At 43.7% G+C, this 21924-nt stretch overlaps 1 protein-coding gene across 2 annotated transcripts in view; it reads left to right on the forward strand.

The window, feature by feature from the left end:
• HECW1 (HECT, C2 and WW domain containing E3 ubiquitin protein ligase 1) overlaps positions 1-21924 on the forward strand; it is a 461143-nt gene that overhangs the window by 198962 nt on the left and 240257 nt on the right. For both annotated transcript variants that reach the window (XM_010381577.2, XM_010381578.2), the window contains 2 exons: positions 3833-4157; positions 12271-12378. In XM_010381577.2, the coding sequence (XP_010379879.1) occupies positions 3833-4157; positions 12271-12378 (433 nt within the window). The remainder of the gene's footprint in view (positions 1-3832; positions 4158-12270; positions 12379-21924) is intronic.

A 21924-nucleotide genomic window follows, 5' to 3' on the forward strand; every position in this document is an offset into this window, starting at 1 on the left:
TGGCCTTTTATCCAGGGCTATTTGAAAACAGCACAGAGCTTCATCTATCTCCCACAGTTCAGATGTGAAGAGAGAATGATTAAATTGCTTCTTCCAGCCTGATGAGTCTATAGTATATGCTAGAAACACTTGTGAATGCCTGGGAGAAACATAGCCACAAAGGAATTGCATGTTGAGCAATCAGCTCTATCCACTTGCTGTGTTCAAGAAGCAACTGTTGACATTTGCTCAAATGCGCTCACCACAAACCAAAACAAAATAAAATAAAAATGGGGTAACTAGGTGAGGGATGGATGTGCTAACTAACCTGACTGTGGTAATCATTTCTATATATATATATAAAATATATAAAATAAAATATATGTTTCACTATATACAGTGAAATATATATACTTACATATTGTACATAATATATAATATATATTATATATTTCTGTCTATATAATCTTCACATCATACACCTTAAAATCATGCAATTTTATTTGTCAATTATACCTCAATAAAGCTGGGAAATTAAAAATAAAAAGGAGCAACTGTTGTGAGTCTTTAATAAAAACACCTGTTTTAGACATGATGGAATATAATTTTAAGTCCACTTCCTTCCTACTTAACTTTGTGTTCATATCTTTATTTTCTTCTCTTATGTATCATCTACTACTAAATTATCATGCCTTTCTGTATTTTTTCTTTTTTTTTGAGACAGGGTCTCACTCTTGTTGCCCAGGAGTGCAGTGGCACAATCTTGGTTCACTGCAACATCCGCCTCCCAGGTTCCAGCGATTCTCCTGCGTCAACCTCCCAAGTAGCTGGGATTACAGGTGCCCACCACCATGCCCGGCTAATTTTTGTACTTTTAGTAGAGATAGGGTTTCACCATGCTGGCCAGGCTGGTCTTGAACGTCTGACCTCGGGTGATCTGCCTGCCTCGGCTTCCCAAAGTGCTGGGATTACAGGCCTGAACCATCGCTCCCGGCCATTTTATCTATTTTTATAAGCCATCTTAAACCCTTTCTGGAACAAGAAGGGATATCATTGAATAAAATAATTTCTATAAATTAAAGCTTTGGGGGTTTTTCGTGCCAGGAATTATGCAAGGTACAGGGGATATACAGAGGAGAAAACTTCACAGTGTAGGAGTGAACGTGGACAGATCAACTAGCAACAGTACCTAAGAATCCCTGCAGGGGAATAGGATTCCTGTGCATCACGGAGCAGAAAGTTCCACTCTTGGGAATGGGAAGGAGGCAAGGAGCTGTTACAGCAGAGTTGGTGCTGGAGCATAATTCTGACGCAGAAGTGCAGATCCTGCCTGCAAGTAGGAATGGGGAGGATGTGTGCAAAGACAGGGTGGTGGGAGAGGGTGGGGTGCAAGGGACAGCTTTGAGACTGCCCTGCTTATCCCGGGCAAATGTCATCGTTCCAATCCAGTAATTGCTGACAAATGTCTTCTTTGACTAATGTTCCCTTCTCTACCTTTGCTCTCGCTGTGTGGACAGTGATCACTGGCATAATTTGACAGTTTCAGGAGAGTTCTCTAGTTTCCAGGGGATTTTAGTAAAAATGCAATAGCAGAATTGTTGTCTTCAGCAAAAGAGAAACACCCTATAATCCTTTTGAGGCCCTGATGGAAACCACATACATAAAAATCTTTATCTTAGGCTCTTCATCATTAATGCAAAAAATCCTACTCAGTTGTAAACCTTACAAATAAAGGAGCCTCTGCCCTGAACACCGGTCTATAGAGCACCTTTACAAATACACTAGGCTGTTTAACCCTTGGTACTTTGATTTTGTAAGAAAACCTGAGGGTTTCTTGAATTTAATGCATGAACTTAAGAGTGAGGACTCTGGGGTGGCGTGAAGGAAGCCTGTTCAGTGACGGAGCCTGGCTGAGTGCCCAGGCCCTATGTCTCGGTGAGGTTTCCTTCCTAAAGCATTACCAGTACTATCTTAGCAGGAGATTTTTATTTATTGAGCACGTACTATACTAAGAACTTGACTTGCACTACTGTCTCATTAAATTCTGACAACAGCCCATTTACGGAGGAGGAAACCGAGGTCCAAAAAGATTAAATTGTCCAGGGATAGACCCACAACTGGGAAGCTGGTAGGTGTTGCCTCAGCTTTGATTATGGTCTAACTCATAATTATTTGGAATCTCTGTAATACTATAAGATGGTATTAGTCCACTTAAGGTATGTGGGAACTAAACAAACCTTGTGCTGTTGCAGCAGCCTTTCTGTTTTGGGGATTTTACAAAGGTCTCTGGTCAGCGCCTCCTGGAGGGGTGTCAGTTTACTGAGATCCTCCCTGAACTGCCCAGAATAGCCATGGTGCCTTGAGATAGGTGGGTGGTTCCTGCTTCCCTGGTCTTCAGCGCTTTGCCTGTGTTCCTGAGAGGAGGGATGGTTTCCAGGCAACACCATGGTCCATCTATTTTCATACTGCTATAGTGACAAGCATTTTGAAAAAATAAGAAATATGGTCCCACTAGGGTGATGAGATGCTTTTTGCAGTCTGGCTTGCCTGCCCATTATAATTCTACAGCAACCACCAGTAGGACCAAAGGAATTCCAAACAGGAGACACAGATGAGTGAAAGGGCCTGCCTGCCCCATGGCCATAGAGGACCAAGACTCAGAATGCCAACACTGTGCTTTCTCAGGCTAATAGACCTTTTACAACATCCTGGTCTTGGAGGATGGAAAAAGTGCAGGCCTAAATTACTGCTAACTATGTTAATGTAACTGAAAGAGTACACTGTTGCCATAGTCTGCTCATCATGGCTGGTAAACAAAAAGTCAATAATTTGCATTTGATTAGGTGCATAATAAGTTACAGTTCCTGGGATCTAAACTTCATGAGTCAACATTTTTTTAGGCCTTAATCTTCTCTTCTTGAAAACTACATATGGAACAACATGAACTTCAATAACCAGGACCCCCCAAAAATGTTCATTTAAACGCAATTTTAGTATACTTGGATGAAGTCAGAATCACCCCTGCTTGTTTCAAAAACAAATCCTCTGCGTGAGTTCTATTTGCTGCCTGTCTTTCTGTGTTTTCAAAGCTATCTGTGCCCAAAACGAGTTATTGCTCTGCATCAGCTTGGCTCATGTTAAGTGCTCAAAGTTGTAAACAATACAAAAATGCATCTTTTTCTCATCCATGTTTTCTACACTAACACTGGCTCCAAGGGAGATACAGTCCTCTGAGATTGGATTTTATTGAAAATCGTAGTGTTCAAAGCGTATTAGGATGTTTGAAATCCTTCATGGAAACTTCATACAGCCCGAAGGCATTCTGTAGAGTGAAAGATTGTAAATAGAGGAGTGACTGCCTCACCCAGCAGGGACCACTTCTAATTCTGCGCTGTGTGTAGGGACCTGAATGCTGCAGGGATCACTCAGAGGTTAATAATGATAATCATCGTTTGCCTTAAAGAAGGATCAAATCAGATCCAATGTAATTGGTGTTGGAGAACTCGAGGGATGGTGTTTGGTTGAGGAATAGTCACACCTTCAGGGTCATTCTACACATCCCAGTCCTTCTGGTATCAAGTGGGTTAGAGCCAGGAGAGGCAGAGACTCCAACAGAGCACGGAAACGCAGGACACCCTGGTGCACTCGTGTTTTTGTTCTTGCTGTCCCCGTGTGAACCCAGAGCTGCAGCCTTTGTCACGAGGAAGATGCTCTATGCCATGTTTCAGATCTGCCCAGCAGGGCAGCTCACTCACAGCGCGTGTCTCGCGGCACATATTTCATTTTCCTGTGATGACAGCAACTGAGTGGCCGGCGTGCCCTGACCCTGCTCACTGTCTCTTTGCTCCCACAGAATCTGTACCAGAACAGGTTTTTAGGCCTGGCCGCCATGGCGTCTCCTTCTAGAAACTCCCAGAGCCGACGCCGGTGCAAGGAGCCGCTCCGATACAGCTACAATCCCGACCAGTTCCACAACATGGACCTCAGGGGCGGCCCCCATGATGGCGTCACCATTCCCCGCTCCACCAGCGACACCGACCTGGTCACCTCGGACAGCCGCTCCACGCTCATGGTCAGCAGCTCCTACTACTCCATCGGGCACTCTCAGGACCTGATCATCCACTGGGACATAAAGGAGGAAGTGGACGCTGGGGACTGGATTGGCATGTACCTCATTGGTGAGTAGAATGTGCCAAGTGTATTGCTCATAATTCACTTTTACATATGCTGTCACGTTTTAATAAACCTGCAATATAATTAAAATATACAAGCAACTGTGTTATATGCCAGATTCTAACACGCTGAAGACCACTATTGCATGACCTTGTTTTTCTGCAAAATGGATGATAAGGCCTCTCTTGCCATCTCTATTCCATGAAAGAAAATCATGAGATATAGCAGAGTGAGGTGTGGTTAAACACAAACATCATTATCATTTGCAACTATAGAAGCTCTTCTACTTGTGAATAAGTTAATATCAAAGCCTGTTTTTAAATATGTGCTTATAAGACAAAGTAACACCATATGCCCAACCCATGTAAGCACACCTACATGGAGGTCATTTCACTTCAGTTTCCAGCGTAATCTTCACCAGCTCTTCCAACATTCTTACTGCTTTGTATTCAACAGACAACCTGGGATTATACATACAGGCATACAGGCATGGTGCTGGAGAAAGCTAACTTGCCTTACTTTAGGTGGAGATTTATTCAAAATTTTGAAAGTGCCAAAGTTGAAAGTTCACCAGAAGAAATTGTTCTATGTGAATTTTCTCAAGTCTTTGCAAACAAAACAAGTTATGCAAATAAGTTGGATGCCTGAGGCAATTATTTTTATGAAAGTTTCACCATTCCCATGGATTGGTTTTGAAAATCTTGTAAATATGAAAACCAATTTAAATGAAAAATGTATTTCATCCATTTTATGTGACAGAATCAGCTGTCATGGAAATTGATGTGTTTACCCAAAAGTCAAGTTATAATTGCTGGAAGGCCACAAGAGTCAACAGATTCAACACCAGGTCCATCTGAGGCCAGGCCTTCTGCCTTCAGGCTGTGCTCTGCAACATTTGCACATTCAGACAAACAACACCGGATTTAACATCACAGAAAGTAATGGATTGTTATGAGTAGTTTACAACCTGGACAGTTTTTCTGATAAAATAAAGGGGATCTTATCTGACTAACTAGTTCTCAGGGAAATATTCTTGGGTCTCTTAAAGGTTTTTCCATCAGCTTGGTTAGTATGTCTATAACACACACATTAATGTAAAGATGGAGATGCATACATTGTTGAAATTTTTACACAAATAGCTGTGACTAGCTAAACTGGATTTCCAAAAGTTAAAATTCAATTTGTTTCTGAAAAACAAAAATTGTTCTTGAATAAAAGTAGATACTATCCGTCAAGAACAGAGATTGCAAAATAACAGCCCAACGAGCATTTTTTTTTTTTTTTTTTGAGACAGAGTTTCAATCTTGTTGCCCAGGCTAGAGTGCAATGGCATGATCTCGGCTCACTGCAACCTCTGCCTCCCGGGTTCAAGTGATTCTCCTGCCTCAGCCTCCCAAGTAGCTGGGATTACAGGCATGTGCCACCACACCTGGCTAGTTTTGTATTTTTAGTAGAGACGGGGTTTCTCCATGTTGGTTAGGCTGGTCTCAAACCCCCAACCTCAGGTGATACACCCACCTCAGCTTCCCATAGTGCTGGGATTACAGGTGTGAGCCACTGCCCCCGGCTGCACATTTTGTTTCATTTACATTGTTTTGTTTTAAATTTGATTGATTATCCACACTTAAAATGTAGAAGTTTCAAGTTGAAACCCAACTTTCTAGCTTCTTTCACAAAAGCCTCCAATTTGGCAGCCTAAGCCTGTGATACCACATGGTTCTAATCAGCTGGAGTTAAGCATCTGCGCCCTCCCTAGGCTGGCCTGTGACCTTCAGTGTTGCCACAGTCCCCTCCCACCCATACTGACCTTCATCGTGAATGATTTTTGTTTAGCACTTGAGGTAATTAGGTTTAGGTTCTGAATCTAGGGTTTTGGTTTGGTTTGTTTTGGTTTGGTTTTTTATTGAGATAGAGTCTCATTATATTGCCCAGGCTCAAACTCCTGGGCTCAAGTGATCCTTCAGCCTCAGCCTCCCAAAATGCTGAGATTACAGGCATGAGCCACCACGCCCAGCCCAGATCTAGTTTTGAGTCAACTCCTTACAAGGGCATCTTCCCGCAGCTGATGAGTGCTGATGCTATTCCTCAAGTTAGGGACCCACTGGAAGAGAAGCCTGTTTGGGGAGAAGGTAATGAGCTCAAGATGGAATTACTGAGTGTGGAACACCTGAGGGACGTGCGTCCACAGTGAATGAATGAATGGGTCTGAAGCTCAGCCAGGGATCCAAGCTAGGGTTGTAGATTTGGGGTAACAGACATCTTGGGGGTGGATAAGCTCATTCTAGTGCTGTGTACAGAAAGAGAGCACCAGATAGTCACAGTGAGAGAGGGGCAGGGGAGAGGCAGACGAGGAACTCAAACAGAAGAGGAGGAGGTGGTGAAGAGGCAGGACAACCAGGAGACTGGAGAGAACAAAAGAAGAGGGAGATAGAGGAGGGGGTGGGTAGCTGTATCAGGTATTACGAAACTCCATGAATGAATAAGATCTGGTGTTAACATGACATTTTGACTGAGATAAAAGTAACCACAACTCATCATTCTAGAACCTTAATTTGACAGTTTGTTATTCTCATTGTAGCTACACATATATAACTGTGAAGTTATGTAATGCAAAATGCCAACACTTTCAATGGCATAGCATTTCAAAAATAACTTCCAAATCTGAAATTGTCTGTGAATCTTAAAAGTCAATAATGTGTAAGTCCTTAGTAGCTTATCTTCCACATTTGTCATGCTTTGCCAGAGATCAAATCAGAGATCTAGGCCGAGAAATGTAGAGACAGTGATTTCATCTCATCTGTCATTTCATGAATGAGGAGATGTCGAGTCAGTGGCTCCCACAGTCGCACAGCTGCCTCCCCTGGCTCAAGACTCATGCTGCCACAGGAGTAGCACATCATTGTGGTGCAGTGTTGGGTATGGACCATGGCACATCAGTGTGCCATCAAATGTCCAGCGGAGGCCAGGGGTGTGATGCTTTCAGCATGGTAGGACTTCTAGAGCTCTTAAAGCAAATAGGGCTGTTCTGCCATAAGAGGGGGAAGATACCTGAATGTAGAGGGTGAAGTGTGGCTGCTGATTTATGGAACCCAACTCTTGAAGAATTAAAGTTTTTCCTTTACATCAGGCACCCTATTAGAATCTAGAAGAGCAGAAGCTGTATTTCTCAGTTAAGGCACAAACAGAATTCGTGTGTCCAAAGAAACAATGTGAAGGAAAGGCCACAGAAGGGGAGAAAGTGGTATTGATTTTTAGGAGCTCCTCTATCACTTTATGCTTAGAGTCCCTGTTTCTACAAGAGAATGGAGCTTCTACATCATTGGCTTAGTAGTAAGAAAGACAAGTAGATTCTCCCCATATCTCCCGTCCCATTATTATTATTATTATTATTACCATCATCATTATTTTGAGATGGAGTCTCGCTCTGTTGCCCAGGCTGGAGTACAATGGCATGATCCCAGCTCACTGCAACCTCTGCCTCCCAGGTTCAAGCGATTCTTCTGACTCAGCCTCTCAAGTAGCTGGGATTACAGGCATGCACCACCCCTGGCTGATTTTTCTGCTTTTAGTAGAGATGGGGTTTCATCATGTTGGCCAGGCTGGTCTCAAACTCCTGACCTCAGGTGATCCACCCACCTCAGCCTCCCAAACTCCTGGGATTAAAGGAGTGAGCCACCGCACCCGGCCCTGTCCCATTATTTAGTGAAGTCATGGTCCAGCCACAGTGGGAGAATCCTCGGAGATTTTTTCCCAAGATTTGGTTGTCAGAAAGCATGAATTACTCTGAAAATGGAAGCCATATCTTTTTTCTGATGGGTGTAGGAGACCTGGGTAATATACTGATTCTCTCTTTTAATCAGTTATAGGCTCACTTGCTTATTCCACTCCTAACAGCAATAGTGTGTTTGTTATCCACTCTTCTATTATAGCTTGTGGCATGGAAACCACAGCTACAAGTTTTATTTTGAAGACAAATCAAGAGAAAATATATTACTTGTTTCTTAGGTATGTCTGTTTCTGTAAGCTTCATTAGAACTTTCTGATTAAAATTTTAATAATCCACAAAGATACTTTTCCTTTCTCTATTATAAAATGAGGAGCAGGTGGTAGGATTCTACACACCAGAGGAAATGCATACCACTCAGAAAATATAATCTTTTCTTGAGGAACTGATCTCTACATGTTCTGTACAAAATGTACGATGACAAAATCTTAGTACTGATGTGAGCTAGTGCTTCAAGTTATTATTAATGGTTTTACATAGTAAGTATCATAGGGATTTGCAATAGAGGGCCCTATTTTTAGCCCAGACTCTAAGCAGAAATAGCTGCTTTTTAGATGTTGGACACTGGTCTAAGATCACTAGCTATATTAACTCAAGGAATCCTTTCAACAAGATTTTGAGGTAGGTACTTATAGTATTTAATCCCCATTTTGTAGTGAATGATTAAATAAACTGCCTAAGATCACATAGTAATGGTAGATGTAAGCTTCCTGCCTCAAAGGGGATGTAATATTGCTCCCACAAAGAGGCTTCCATCATAACAAGAATGCAGAAAATAACAGCCTCATGGTAGAGAGCCCAGAGCACCCATTCCACACTGATGTGGAGAGTGTGGCTTGGCCACAGTGTCCATTCCAGTTCTCCTTTCCCCTCCTCTCTCCTCCCCTCCCCTCCCCCTTCTCCTCTCCTCTCCTCTCCCCTTCCCTCCCCTTCCTTCCCCTCCCTCCGCTTCCTTCCCCTCCCCTCCTCTCCTCTCTCCTCCTGCCTCCTCCCCTCTACTCTCCTCTCTCCTCTCATCTCCTGTGCCTTCCCCTAGTGCAGAATCTGATCCTCTAAATTTACATTTCCCAGACTCCTGTGCAACCATGTTCTGGATGCAAATTCGATTCATTTAGCTGCACCTGTGCAAGATCAGGAAGGTGAATATGTGAAATGTGGGGATCCTGCTCTTGAGCCTGTGGCTGCTACAAGCATGGCCTTGAGAAATGGAGCTTTTCTGCAGCAGTGTCCTGAGTCTACTCTCTAGCTTCCTGGACACCAACAGGCAGTGGAGGTGGGGGCAGGCAGTGACCTACTCCGCTTGCCACTGGCTGATCACTGTCTTCATGGGTGGAGAGGCAGCCGCCATGGCCTAGACAGCAGCCATCTGCTCTCCAGATTGCAGTGACTGTACTGAGCAGTCATATTCAGCAGGTCCCAGGGCAGCCCTTGTGAGTGAGACAAAGGCATCAGCCTCATTGGAGAGCCAGTTAGGCAGTTATCCTGATTCCAGAGGCCCTGCCTAGAGTCCACTTCTCCAGCCCCGAATTCCCTGCATTAAATCCCTTTCTGTATAAAATATGTAGACTGATTTTGGATTTCTGCAACTGACCCTGTCAATGCATTTTGATTCCTAAGCAAAGACTAGTAACTTTTCTAACAACTTGTAACAAATGCCTCTGGGGAAGGGTTTGACCTCTCAGCCCAGATGGCCCAGGCAAGAATACAGACTATTCTATTTTTCTTGCATGATATTTGTGATTAAATGTTATTGTTAGTGTGAGGGAAGGGGATGCTTACCAAGACCAGTTGCCAGTCCTTTAAAATGTATTGTGTTTAAATGTCTACAGCAAAATATGTTTTTCTCATTAATGTGTGTATGTGTGTGTGTGTTTTGCCATCCTCATCATCCTTTTCTGATTCTTCCCACCTCCCCTTCATCCTTTTCTCATTCATGTTCCTGTGGTTCCTTGATAATTAATCCTCTTTTGTACATTCTATATTCTAACAAAATTACCTGTTTTTTTGAATAAATCTCCAAATATATTAGAAACTGCCTGAGAACACAGACCGTGTCTTATTCACCAGTGTATCCCCAGGGTTTAGCACAATGTCTGGAACAGAACAAAGTACCCAGTACCCACTATCTCATGCATGAATGAACATCCTTCTTCCAGGTGTTATTGTCTATAAATCCCACCATGACCATTAAAGGGAATATCCCAGTGGTCAGAGTGGAGAAATTCAGGGAAATACCACCCCTTGGAGAACTGCTATAATGAGGCAAATTTCTACCTGGGTGTGAGACTTGTTATATATGTGCTGAAGACCCAGGGAGCTAGCAAAATATTACGCCTTTTTGCAGAAATGAGGCAATTACTGTAAAAGATGTATTATGCAATCTTCTTGGTAACCCATACAGGGCTGTGAGCACACACTGTGAATGAAAAGACAGGCAAATTTTGCAAACAAGTGATTTTCCAAAGGATACAAACAGTTCTTATCAGTAATGAGTGTTCATTTGCCCAGTCATTTTTTTGCCAGAGAAGGGGCAGCCTAAAATGTGCAATCCACATAGCAGATTACAAGTATGCTTACAGTTATCTCATTTAGTGCTCCCCTATAAGACTGAAGTTATTACTACTCCCCACTTTGCAGATGAGGAAAGACTATAGAAGTGACACTATTGGCAAATGGCACAAAAGGCCTCAAGAGCTGGGCCCTTTGGCCTCAAGCTCAGTGCTTTTTGCACTTCATCTCTGCCTGTTTTCTCAGTCCAGCCAGATGCAGCATGTGAACCACAGGGTGTCAGGAGAGAAAAGGGCAATCATGAGAAGGGCTCTCTGCAGAGCTGGGGCTCTGGGCCTGCCCTCGGGTGCCCTTGCCCAGGTTGTCCCTCCAGCCCCTACAGTGGATTTGGACTCTCAACACTTGGTTTTCCCCATAGCCTCAGATCCATCTAGCTCAAATTATTTCTGGTGAAGTGGAAACTACAAGGGCTCCGTAGAAGATCAGGGTAAAAGTCACATCCATGTCTTAGTCTGCACTGAAAGTGTGGGGTCTGGAACCAAGAAGGTAACAGGCAGCTTGGTATTCTCAGATCTGTCCTCCCCAAGAATGCTGCATTTCTCTCTGGGCACTGGTTTTAAAGAGGACATTGATGGGTTGCAAAGTGATGAGCAGAGAACAGCAAGAGGTGAAAGCACACAGTCACCCAGAGCTCCTCCCAGGCCTCGTCTCCTCCCTCAGCGGTCTCCTGACCACCCCCCTACCCTACTCCCTGGCCTCCTTCCTTGTCACTCTATCACAGCACCCTGTTCTTTTCCTTTCTTTTTTTTTTTTTTTTTTTTTTTTTTTTATTTTGACGAGACAGAGTCTCACTCTGTAAACAGGCTGGACATGATCTCGGTTCACTGAAACCTCCACCTCCCAGGTTCAAGCAATTCTCCTGCCTCAACCTCCCAAATACCTGAGATTACAGGTGCCTGCCACCATGCCTGGCTATTTTTTGTAATTTTTTTTTTTAAAGTGGAAACAGGTGTTTCTCCATGTTGGCCAGGCTGCTCAAACTCCTGACCTCAGGTGATCTGCCCACCTCGGCCTCTCAAAGTGCTGGGATTACAGGTGTGAGCCACCACGCCCGGCCTTCTTTCCATCTCTTATCACAAGTTACAATCAAACATTTATTCCTTTGCTTAGTGTTTACACTTTGTCTTCTCAATTGTTTGTAAGCTTTGGTTCAGAAGAGACCATACTGGTTTTGCCCAACACCACAGCCCCTGCACCTTCCCCAGCATCTGGCAGATGGTTGGATTTCAGCTGCTGAATGAACAACGGATGCATGAGTGCATGATGGATGGATGGATAAGTTCATGGGTGCGACCATGTGTAGGATGGTGGTGATGCCCAGGTGGGAGGAGAGATGATTTGAGGTGGAGTCCATGAGAACTAGACCCCAAATGGAGACTTTCTTGATGTCTCACCCCCAGTCTCAAATTGGTTCATAGAAGCTTTAGAAGGAAGATTTTCACACTGAGCTTTCACACATGGAAGAGCTATTTAAAAGTGAAGTGAACCGCAATAGCAGTAATTATTTCTCTGTTTCTGGAGGTGTTCCAGAACCAGCTAGATGATCTCCTGCCAGGAGTGCTATGGGGTTGGGAGGAGATCCCTGCATAAAAAGCGTTTGGTCCCAATGGCGTCTTGGGATGCTTCCTGCTCTCTGATTCCAGGTGCGCTCTCTTCTGTTGAGATGGAAGCAGCATTTGTATCCTTTGCTTGTTTTCTTTTATTCCCCTAAATATGCTGTTAACTGATATGTTTCTCTGCTCTGCTTTCTTCCTCTGGGAATATAGATGAGGTCTTGTCCGAAAACTTTCTGGACTATAAGAACCGTGGAGTCAATGGTTCTCATCGGGGCCAGATCATCTGGAAGATTGATGCCAGCTCGTACTTTGTGGAACGTGAGTATCTTTACCATTCTTGTGGCTTGGCAGACATGGATGAAGCAGAATTCAACTGTTTCATTATTTGTTCTGCTGCACTGCCTCCACTAGGAAATGGGCCCTCTAAAAAAGAGGTGTAGATTTAAAGAGATCCTTAAAAATATGTTCAGTAGTGAGTGGTGAGGTCTAGGGCCGTTGGATAAAAGTCACCCAACCAGCCCAGAGGGCTGCCCCTTTAATACCAAGGAAGAGTTGGTTCCTATTCATAAGCCCCTGGACTTGGGACCCTTTGGCTCAGGTCCCTTAACTTTCACTCCATAACTCCTCCGGGGGCGTCTCCAATGTAGCCACAGTTAGATCAGGTCTTCTCAACAGGCATCCTGCCCTCCAGTTCTGCCTTTGCTTGACCCAGTCCTTCAAGGCTTCCTGCCCATGGTGCCAGTCTGTCAGTGATTTTCCACATTTTGCTCTGACCTTTGGCTCTAGCCACAGCTCCTCTGGAGGGATGTGAGACATTGGTACTGCCATCATATTTCTTTGATTTTTAATCTACTGACATTTTTGGATGTATAAACTTGCTGTCATGTATCTTATGTATATGTTTTCTTTTTTTTTTTTTTTTGAGACGGAGTCTCACTCTGTCGCCCAGGCTGGAGTGCAGTGGCCGGATCTCAGCTCACTGCAAGCTCCGCCTCCCGGGTTTACGCCATTCTCCTGCCTCAGTCTCCTGAGTAGCTGGGACTACAGGCGCTGCCACCTCGCCCGGCTAGTTTTTTTTTTTTTTTTTTTTTGAATTTTTTTTTAGTAGAGACGGGGTTTCACTGTGTTAGCCAGGATGGTCTCGATCTCCTGACCTTGTGATCCGCCCGTCTCGGCCTCCCAAATTGCTGGGATTACAGGCTTGAGCCACCGTGCCCAGCTATGTATACGTTTTCTAAAATTTTCTTCTGCCTTTGAAAATAAATCATTATCAGAGTTACGGCAGGCTTTTTTCATGGCTCCCCATACTGGTGTATTTCTTATTGCATGAGGAAATACCTAGATGGGCTTCATGTATAGGTATTTCCTACATACGAAGCTCAGATTATGGGCTTGACATTTGCCAGTTGAGGAAATGCACAGCTTACCTTCAGTCCACAGCTGCTTCTCCTCCACTTGGGTATGGAGTGATTTCATGGACAAACTTCTTCATGCACTTTCTGGTTCTTAGCAGATGTTCATTCAATGTGGCATGTCAGAAAGGAAATGGAGTGGTCTGTTATTCCAGCTATCCAGTTCTCAGAGGAAAAGGTGCATGGCTAGGAATCTGAAGTTATCCATTGGCATTTAACTTGTGGTCCAAGAAAAACTATATCCTCAAGTATATTTTGCTTTCATTTTCATTCACTTTTATTTTCATTCACTCCCTTGACAAATGTTTTTGTAAGACCTACTGTATTCCAAGGACTACAGATGTGAAGATGAAAGTCCTGGTGTCGGTCTTTGAAGAAACTTATGGTATCTCTGCTCCCAGCAATGACACCAATAGCTCTTTTTTGTGTTGGCTCATGCAGAATGAATAAACAATGAGGAATTTTTTATGCTATCAGGGTGTAGAGGGAACATGATTTTAGAAGATATGGTTTCTGGCTCTTGTATTTGAGATTGGCATCATAAAACTCCCAGCAAGAGAATTTCTTTTCTTTTTTTTGAGACAGAGTTCTGTTCTTGTGGCCCAGGCTGGAGTGCAATGGCACGATCTCGGCTCACTGCAACCTCTGCCTCCCAGGTTCAAGGGATTCTCCTGACTCAGCCTCCCAAGTAGCTGGGATTACAGGCACCCGCCACAATTTTTTGTATTTTTAGTAGAGACGGGGTTTCAGAATGTTAGCCAGGCTGGTCTCGAACCCCTGACCTCAGGCAATCCACCTGCCTCGGCCTCCCAAAGTGCTGGGATTACAGGCGTGAGCCACCGCACCTGGCCAGAATTTCTTTTCTTTACTTATCTCCCTGGCTCTGGCTTTTCTCCTCTCTAATCCATGCCAGGAAAAATCCCTTAAACCCAGTTCTGCTACCATCTGCCCCAAAGCTCCATGGCTCCTCTTTCCTACTGCATCAGCTGCAATCTCTCTGCTCAGCTGGCAAGCCCCAACATAAACTCACCCTCAGCCCACAGCCCTACTTCTCCATCCTCCCCAGCAGACACCCTTCACCCTAGTCATGCTGACCTCTCCCATTACCCAACAAATAGCATCATTCAGCATAGGAAATATGGGCTTGTTTGGGGTGTAAAGATGGCTACAGCAAGTGGTACCTAATATAAACCTCCTAAATTTCAATAAGAATGGAAAGGATAAAACTTGCATGAGTAATGATTGTTAGACATAACAATCAAATGTGTACACAAACCTACAATGGAAGTTTGGTAAGAGAGGTTTTTCTTTCTTACTATGCACCCACTTTTTCCCTTTGGGTTCTAATTAATTGAGAAATAGACATAAGAACCCATTTTAAGGTCACAGTAAAGTAGCAGTTCTCAATGGTGCTGGCACAAACACAACCTGCAAGTTTTTATCTTTTTAAGTCAGGAAGATAAATATTGAGTAAGAGGAAATCTCTGGATGGTAATTTCAATATACCTGACTCAGTCTCAAGGGGCAGTGACCATATCCCATAAAGCCACATCCCTTCTACACTTTGATACTATATGATTTCCTGACTATCTCCTCATTTGCATGAGCCAACACACCAAAAAGGGAGAATTCGTGTTATAAATTAATCCAGCCCTAGTGCCATTCCCTTCAAGGCAATTTTTAAAGATTTCTGTGTAACATATAGAGAGCATTTATTGTATATTTATTCCAAATAACCGTTTCACATAATTGTCTTCATGGGCAGTATGAAAACACACTTTAAATATCACTAGAAAGACATCATAGGCCGGGCATGGTAGCTCACACCTGTAATCCCAGCTTTGGGAGGCCAGGGCAGGCAGATTGCTTGAGCCCAGGAGTTCAAGACTAGCCTGGGAAACATGGCAAAACCCCACCTCTACAAAAAATTAGCCACATATGATGATGTGTGCCTGTAGTCCCAGCTACTTGGGAGGCTGAGGTGGGACCATCACCTGTACCCAGGAAGTTGAGGCTGCAGTGAGCTATGATAGCACCACTAAACTCCAGCCTGGGTGACAGGGTGAGACCCTGTCTCATAAAACAAAAACAACAACAACAAAAATACATTATAATATAAAATCAGCTCTTTATAGTACATAAATATCGGCATAATTGAATGAAAGCATATTCAAACTTGGTCAAGTAGCAGCATCCTATAAAAACAAATGGCTTGACCGTGAGCCGTGACTCATGCCTGTAATCCCAGCACTTTGGGAGGCCTAGGCGGGTGGATCACTTGAGGTTAGAAGTTCAACCTAGCGTTTCACTCTGGCCAACATGGTGAAACCCCGTCTCTACTAAAACTACAAAAATTAGCCAGGCATGGTGGTGTGTGCCTGTAGTCCCAGCTACTCGAGAGGCTAAGGCAGGAGAATCACTTGAACCAGGGAGTCGCAGGTTGCAGTGAGCCGAGATCACGCCATTGCACTCCAGCCTGGGCAACAAGAGTGAAACTCTGTCTCAAAAAAAAAAAAAAAAAAAAAAAAGGCTTGCAGAAGGCATATTCCAAATAACTGAAAATTGAACACTTTAGATAATGACATTGTAAAAACGTTTTTGTGCAGACTTGAGAAGATGCCAGTCCTCAATATACCTGTTGGACTAGCAATGTCCCAGTGTTTTGGGAATATCAACAAAAGTGAAATGGGAAAGGCAGGTATTTACATTTTGCAAATATATCAAACTAATGTAGTATAATTTGTCAAAAAGTAAAAATTTATCAAGACAAAGCTTGAGTTTGCAAATGATTAGAGTATTAACTCAAGGCACATATATTAATATAAATACAATAAAATGCTATAATGAATTATAGCTTTAGGAGTCTGAATGCATTAAAATTGTATATAAGATGCTATATAAATTTATATGTTATGTGAAATAATGAGCATTTTAAAAAATGTATGATTGAGAGGTGCCAAATTAACAAGTAGGGAGAGATTGGCTCAACGAAACGTTCTGATACGGCTATCCTTCCCTAACACATCCAAGCATTAAAGCCCTCTTGCTATAATAAAAATGCAGAATCCCAGATATGATCCAAAGGGTTACAGAAGCTTCTGTTATGAACTAAAAATAAGACTCTTTGCAGTCTCCCGGCAGTAATAAACACAATTAATCTAATTGGTAAATTATACTCTCTTAAAATTAAAAATAATTTTGTAAACATTAAACATTGGCCAGATTTTAAACATCGAAGTACAACAGAAGGTCATTCTTTCTACCTGGGGATTCGATTAACATAATAAAATAAAATGAGGTGTTCCTTTTATTTTGGTGTTTATGTTTCCCTTTATTTTTTCCTTTTGTTATTTCTTTTTTATGAGAGTGGAGGTATACTGCAGATGACCTGAAGTCTACAGTGTTCTAACAGCACTTTTCTTCGGGGATAATGATTCAATTAGAAGTAGGTAATTGCTATTGATTTGTACAATTTTTAATGGTCTGACTAAATCAGATTTTGAAAGTACCATCAAATTAGGAATATTTTAAACAAATATTTTCTACATTCTCCAAGGAGTAACATACCTGATAAAAATACTAAAGAAAAAAAACCTGAATCGTTTCTTATTCTCTGGCATAATTTTTCTCTAGGGGGCACCTGCCTATTTGACTGTAGTATCAATGTCTATAACATGAGAACTGTAAAGATACAAACTTTAACACTGACAGAAGACAGAACTGGTGAAATTTTAAGTTGACCCATCCTATAAAATCATATGATACTGTATTATTGTAGTAACTCAATTATCATTTTTTAATACATGCATTTGAGCTCTGCTGGCCCGTTCGAACCTTCAGAGGGAGCTAGCACAGTCATTGTTCATTGTGTACTTTGTCAGAGTCCTTCCAAATCAGGGCTTGGATTGCTCCAGAACACTGAGATGAGGTGATCCTGAAAAGAGGGTATCCTGCCTTGATCCCTGGTCCAGATCTGCTCTGTGTACCTCCCTGTTCATCCAGTTTTAGTAGGAAGAACTGGGCAGTGTGTCTGGAGTGACCTCTGCTTACAGCAAAAAGAGACCACTGCCAAAGGGGCTGCCCTTCTCCCCCGCCCTTGTGTTGTTGTCACTGTCATGGGCACCACCTCTTCACAGCTGTCCAGGCATAAACGAGAAATCTGGAGTCAATTTCAACCTCTGTGCCTTGCCCTAGTGTCCTGCCCCCGCCAGTCAGCACCACTCATCCCAGGATCCCATCCCACCTCCACGGTCAGTCTCAGGCTCAGCTCATCTCTCCCCTCCCTTCCTCGTGTGGAAACCTGGCTGGATGCACACCTAGATTGCTGCCTGCTGTGGTCTCATCATTCCCTGCACCCATCAGAAGAATGCCCCTCAACCTTTTTAGCACATCATTTTCAAATCCTTTTCCATATGCCATCATCAGTCTCAGTCCATTCAGGACTATAACAAAATACCTTACACTGGGTAATTCATAAGTAATAGAAATTTATTTCTCACATTTCTAAAGGCTGGGAAGTCCATGATCACAGTGCCAACAGATTCCGCTTCTGCTGAGGGCCTGCTCAGCTTCAAAGACGGTGCCCTCTTGCTGTGTCTACATAGGACCAAAGGGGCCAAAGGGGCTGGCACACCCCTTCAACCTCTCTTACAAGGGCATTCATCCCATTTAAATCATCATCCCATATTTTAAAAACACACAGGGGCTCCTGATTATACATAACAGAAAATCTAAGCAGGCGATCTTACTGTCAGTTTGTAATGACTCCCCCTGGACCACGGTGAGGTGAGCCTCACACAGGTAGGAGCTGTCGGGATCTGCCTCCTTACTCTGGGCTTCAGACAGTGGCTTCTAAGCCAGAGGTAGCATGATGGCCACGGCGAGTTGGGGCTCAACCTCATGCGCAGGGAGGCCCTCTGGACTCTGAGATTCTGTTTCTTCATCTATAAGATGAAAGTGATGCACATCCCCCACAGGGCGTCCCCGTGAAGATGACCTGAAAAAGCTCAGGAGAAGTGCCCAGCCATGTATCTGGGCCAGCAAGAGCTCAGTCAACACCAGACCCTCTGCCATAATCACAGAGCTGTGAATTAGGAATCACAGGTGTTGTTCTGAGAGGAAACAGGGCAGGAACGTACATCCAGCTTTTATCTCTGCTCTGGAAATGGACATATTGGTGCCTTGGTGAGAATTGAGACATGAATGGCTTTATGCTGAGAGTTTTCTGTGGGGAAACCCTCTGCAGCCAAAGCTGGAGACCAAAGGGCACTGGAGGAAAAGCAGGGCTCCAGGGGAGCCGGCCGCCTTCTCTTCCTTGACATTCTGGAGCAATGTTTCCCTGCGGCGGTACAGCCAGAGCCAGAGCAAGCTCGCTGGGACCAGAGGCACCGGCACCAAGATTAGATACAGGGGCTTCATCAGGCTACAGTCCAGATGGTTAAGGTGACATGTTGTTAGAGCCTTTTATTTGAACTTGGGCATGTTTTCACCAGGACTGCTCTGCCTTTAAAGCCAGCGTGGCTAAGGACTGCACCGCAGGCTGCCATTTTCAATCACTGTTGTGTTATTTCCAAGGACATGTCTCAATTTGTGCTACAATAAATATTTGGGCCATAGGCGCTAAGCCCTTAAGAAGGTTAAGTCTACATGGGGAGACTGAACCCAATCTGTGCAACGTAAAGGTGTGATCATTGCACTGCTTCACAGGTTTTCTGTTAGGAAAAAGTATGACTCCATATACATATCTGCAAGATAATAGGCATATTTATATTGTTGTGCCATCTGATTTTTTTATAGAGCTCCCTGGAAACCAAGACTCCCCCCGCCACTGCCCACCCACTTTAGCACTACGCTAAAGTGAAATCATGGTTAAAATTGAACTGTGTAACAGTCATGAAGTAATTCGTGTTGCTTATATTCTTACTTGTGTTTCTTAAATTGTAGGAAAAGAATATACAGATCACAGTGATACTCCTGAGATTCTTTTTCTTCTTTCATCCATGTCCTTTCACCACACAATTAATTTCCCTCCCTGGTGTCCCTACCACCTGAACTTCTCCATAAACCTACCTCTGGTTTTACCTCATACTCACGTTGGTCTTCCCTTCCTTATTTCCTTCCAGTTTTGCTTTAAAATCCCAAAAGAATTTATCTTGCTAGAGAGGCATCCCCTGGGTAGAGGAAGGAGTCCAAGCTACCAAGTCCATAATCAGGCACTCTCTAGCAGCCCAGAGTGAAAGGGCTGGAAATATTCATATAGTGATAATTCTGTCCCTTTGAGGTTATCATGCATCATGTGATATCATATATTAGATATTAGACATCCTGTGTGCTAATGGGATATAGAAAGAACATAATAGTGATTAAAGAGCAAGATTAAAGGCACAGCAGGGTGGAGCTGAGAAGTACAGGAAAGATAAGTGCTTAGACTTTATGTAGTCTATGAGCCATTTATATTATTTTTTTTTCGTCTTTTTTTTAGTTTTAGGATGACATGATAAAACGGATTTGGGGCCAGGCATAGTGGCTCACATCTATAATTGCAGCATTTTGGGAGGAAGAAAGGTGGGAGGATCACTAGAGCCCAGGAGCTCAAGACCAGCCTGGACAACAAAGTGAGACCCCATCTCTACAAAAGATAAAATTTTAAAATTATTAGCTCTGTTTGGTGGCATGCACCAGTAGACCCAGCTACTTGGGAAGCTGAGGTGGGAGAATCACTTGAGCTGGAGAGGTCTGTAGTATAACCTGAGCTATGGAGCAAGACCTTGTCTCAAATTTTAAAAAATAAGTAAATAAATGTGGGTTTGTGACTATTCGTGCAAGACAACTTCAGGGAAACATATCCACCTTCAGCGATCCCAGCCAAGGCTTGCAACATGGGACACAGAAGAAGCAGAGAACTAGAGGGGCTGTGGTTGCGGCTGGTCCCTGTCTGAACTGCATGGGGCTGCCAGAGGCCAAGCTGACTGAACGCGGCCAATGAGACAATGGTGTGTGGCGGTGGAGGGCCCGATTCACGCGGGAAGACAAGATGCAGGCATGCAGTCCCTCCTCAGCGCATCAAGGATTCCATTGCATCTGGGGGACATCAAAATTGACCTGCAGTCCATGGAGGTCTCAATCCTTCAGATTAAATAACAAAGCACGACTGAGCATTATTACAGAAAACAGCCAGAAAGATATAACCAGAACATTCCATTCAGATTCGCAGCAATACAAAACGATGGTGCCGGCTTTCAATCAGATACATGTCAGATCTTCCCAATGAGAAGAAAACCCTCAATTGACATAAATAAAAGGTCAAGGCCTATAACCCAAAGTCAGACTTTTCTGGATTAACCTTGAGTTGCCAAGTCGGTGTGAGAACATAACAGATACAGCTGCCTCTCTGAGCCCTATTGTGCTGGAGGCCTGCTGGGGACAGTGCTGGTCTCCAGGGGCTCAGATCTAGACATGCAGGCTCCATCCCTGCATGCTGAGATTCTGGCATTACTCTAGGGAGACAAGCATGCATTTCTTTTTGTGCCTTGTGTGAAATAGTATGAGGAGGAGCCCTAGCCTGACCTTGGCTAATACCTAATCACCTCCAAGTTACAGGAACTAGGCCAGTGAGAAGGAAGGTCTGGACTCAGGGTCAAGTGGCATACAGGGGTGGGAAGGGGTGAGGCTGGGGTGGGTGAGACAGAATTGGAAAAGAAACATTCCAGGGAAGGAGCCCAGGGTCAGAGGTTCTAGGCAGTTTGGACATATGCATGCAGAGCATGCAGAGCTATACAAATGCTTTAAGTAGAAAAAGCATTCTGATTAGACTTGCATTCTAGAAATTGCATTCTGGCAGAAGTGTGGAGAGAAGACTGTAAGGTGCTGACATTGGAGGCTTGAGACCACCAAGAAACTATGGCATGAAAACAGGTGAGAAACAAAGAACACCTGGAATGAGAAAGATGGAAGAGGCTGATTCAGAAAGAGGCTTAGGAGGTAAGATCAACATGGCTTGGTGAGGAACTGGATGTGTGCTTGGGGAGAGGAAAGGGGCAGAAGAAGAATCAGCTGCCTCTACAGCACATAATCCAAGACCGAGAGGTCAGAAAGGGGGCGAGTTTGGGGAATGAAGATGCCAAGTTCAGTCTGATGTGTCTGTGGGCTGGAAAGGTGCAACACACAGTTGCCTGGACACGGCGTGCTCAGGAGAAGAACCTGGCTTTGAAACAGAGATGAGAAAGGAACAAGCAAGTGCTGTGTGAAGTGAGGGTGTGAGGACTTTGTGTAGGGGGAGTGTAAAGTAGTGTTTCTCAAAGTGTAGCCTGCTGAAAATTGCAGAAGAGTCCTTTACCCAGGGTGGTTGTAAGAAGTGCAGATTCCACAGGCAAGAGCCTTTCTTTTTAATAAGCATGCCATGCTATTCTGATGTGCCTGTAAATGTGAAGATGACTGATACAGACTGTGAGAA

Source organism: Rhinopithecus roxellana, chromosome 6 (genome assembly GCF_007565055.1).
Source record: "Rhinopithecus roxellana isolate Shanxi Qingling chromosome 6, ASM756505v1, whole genome shotgun sequence".
Classification (NCBI taxonomy): domain Eukaryota; kingdom Metazoa; phylum Chordata; class Mammalia; order Primates; family Cercopithecidae; genus Rhinopithecus; species Rhinopithecus roxellana.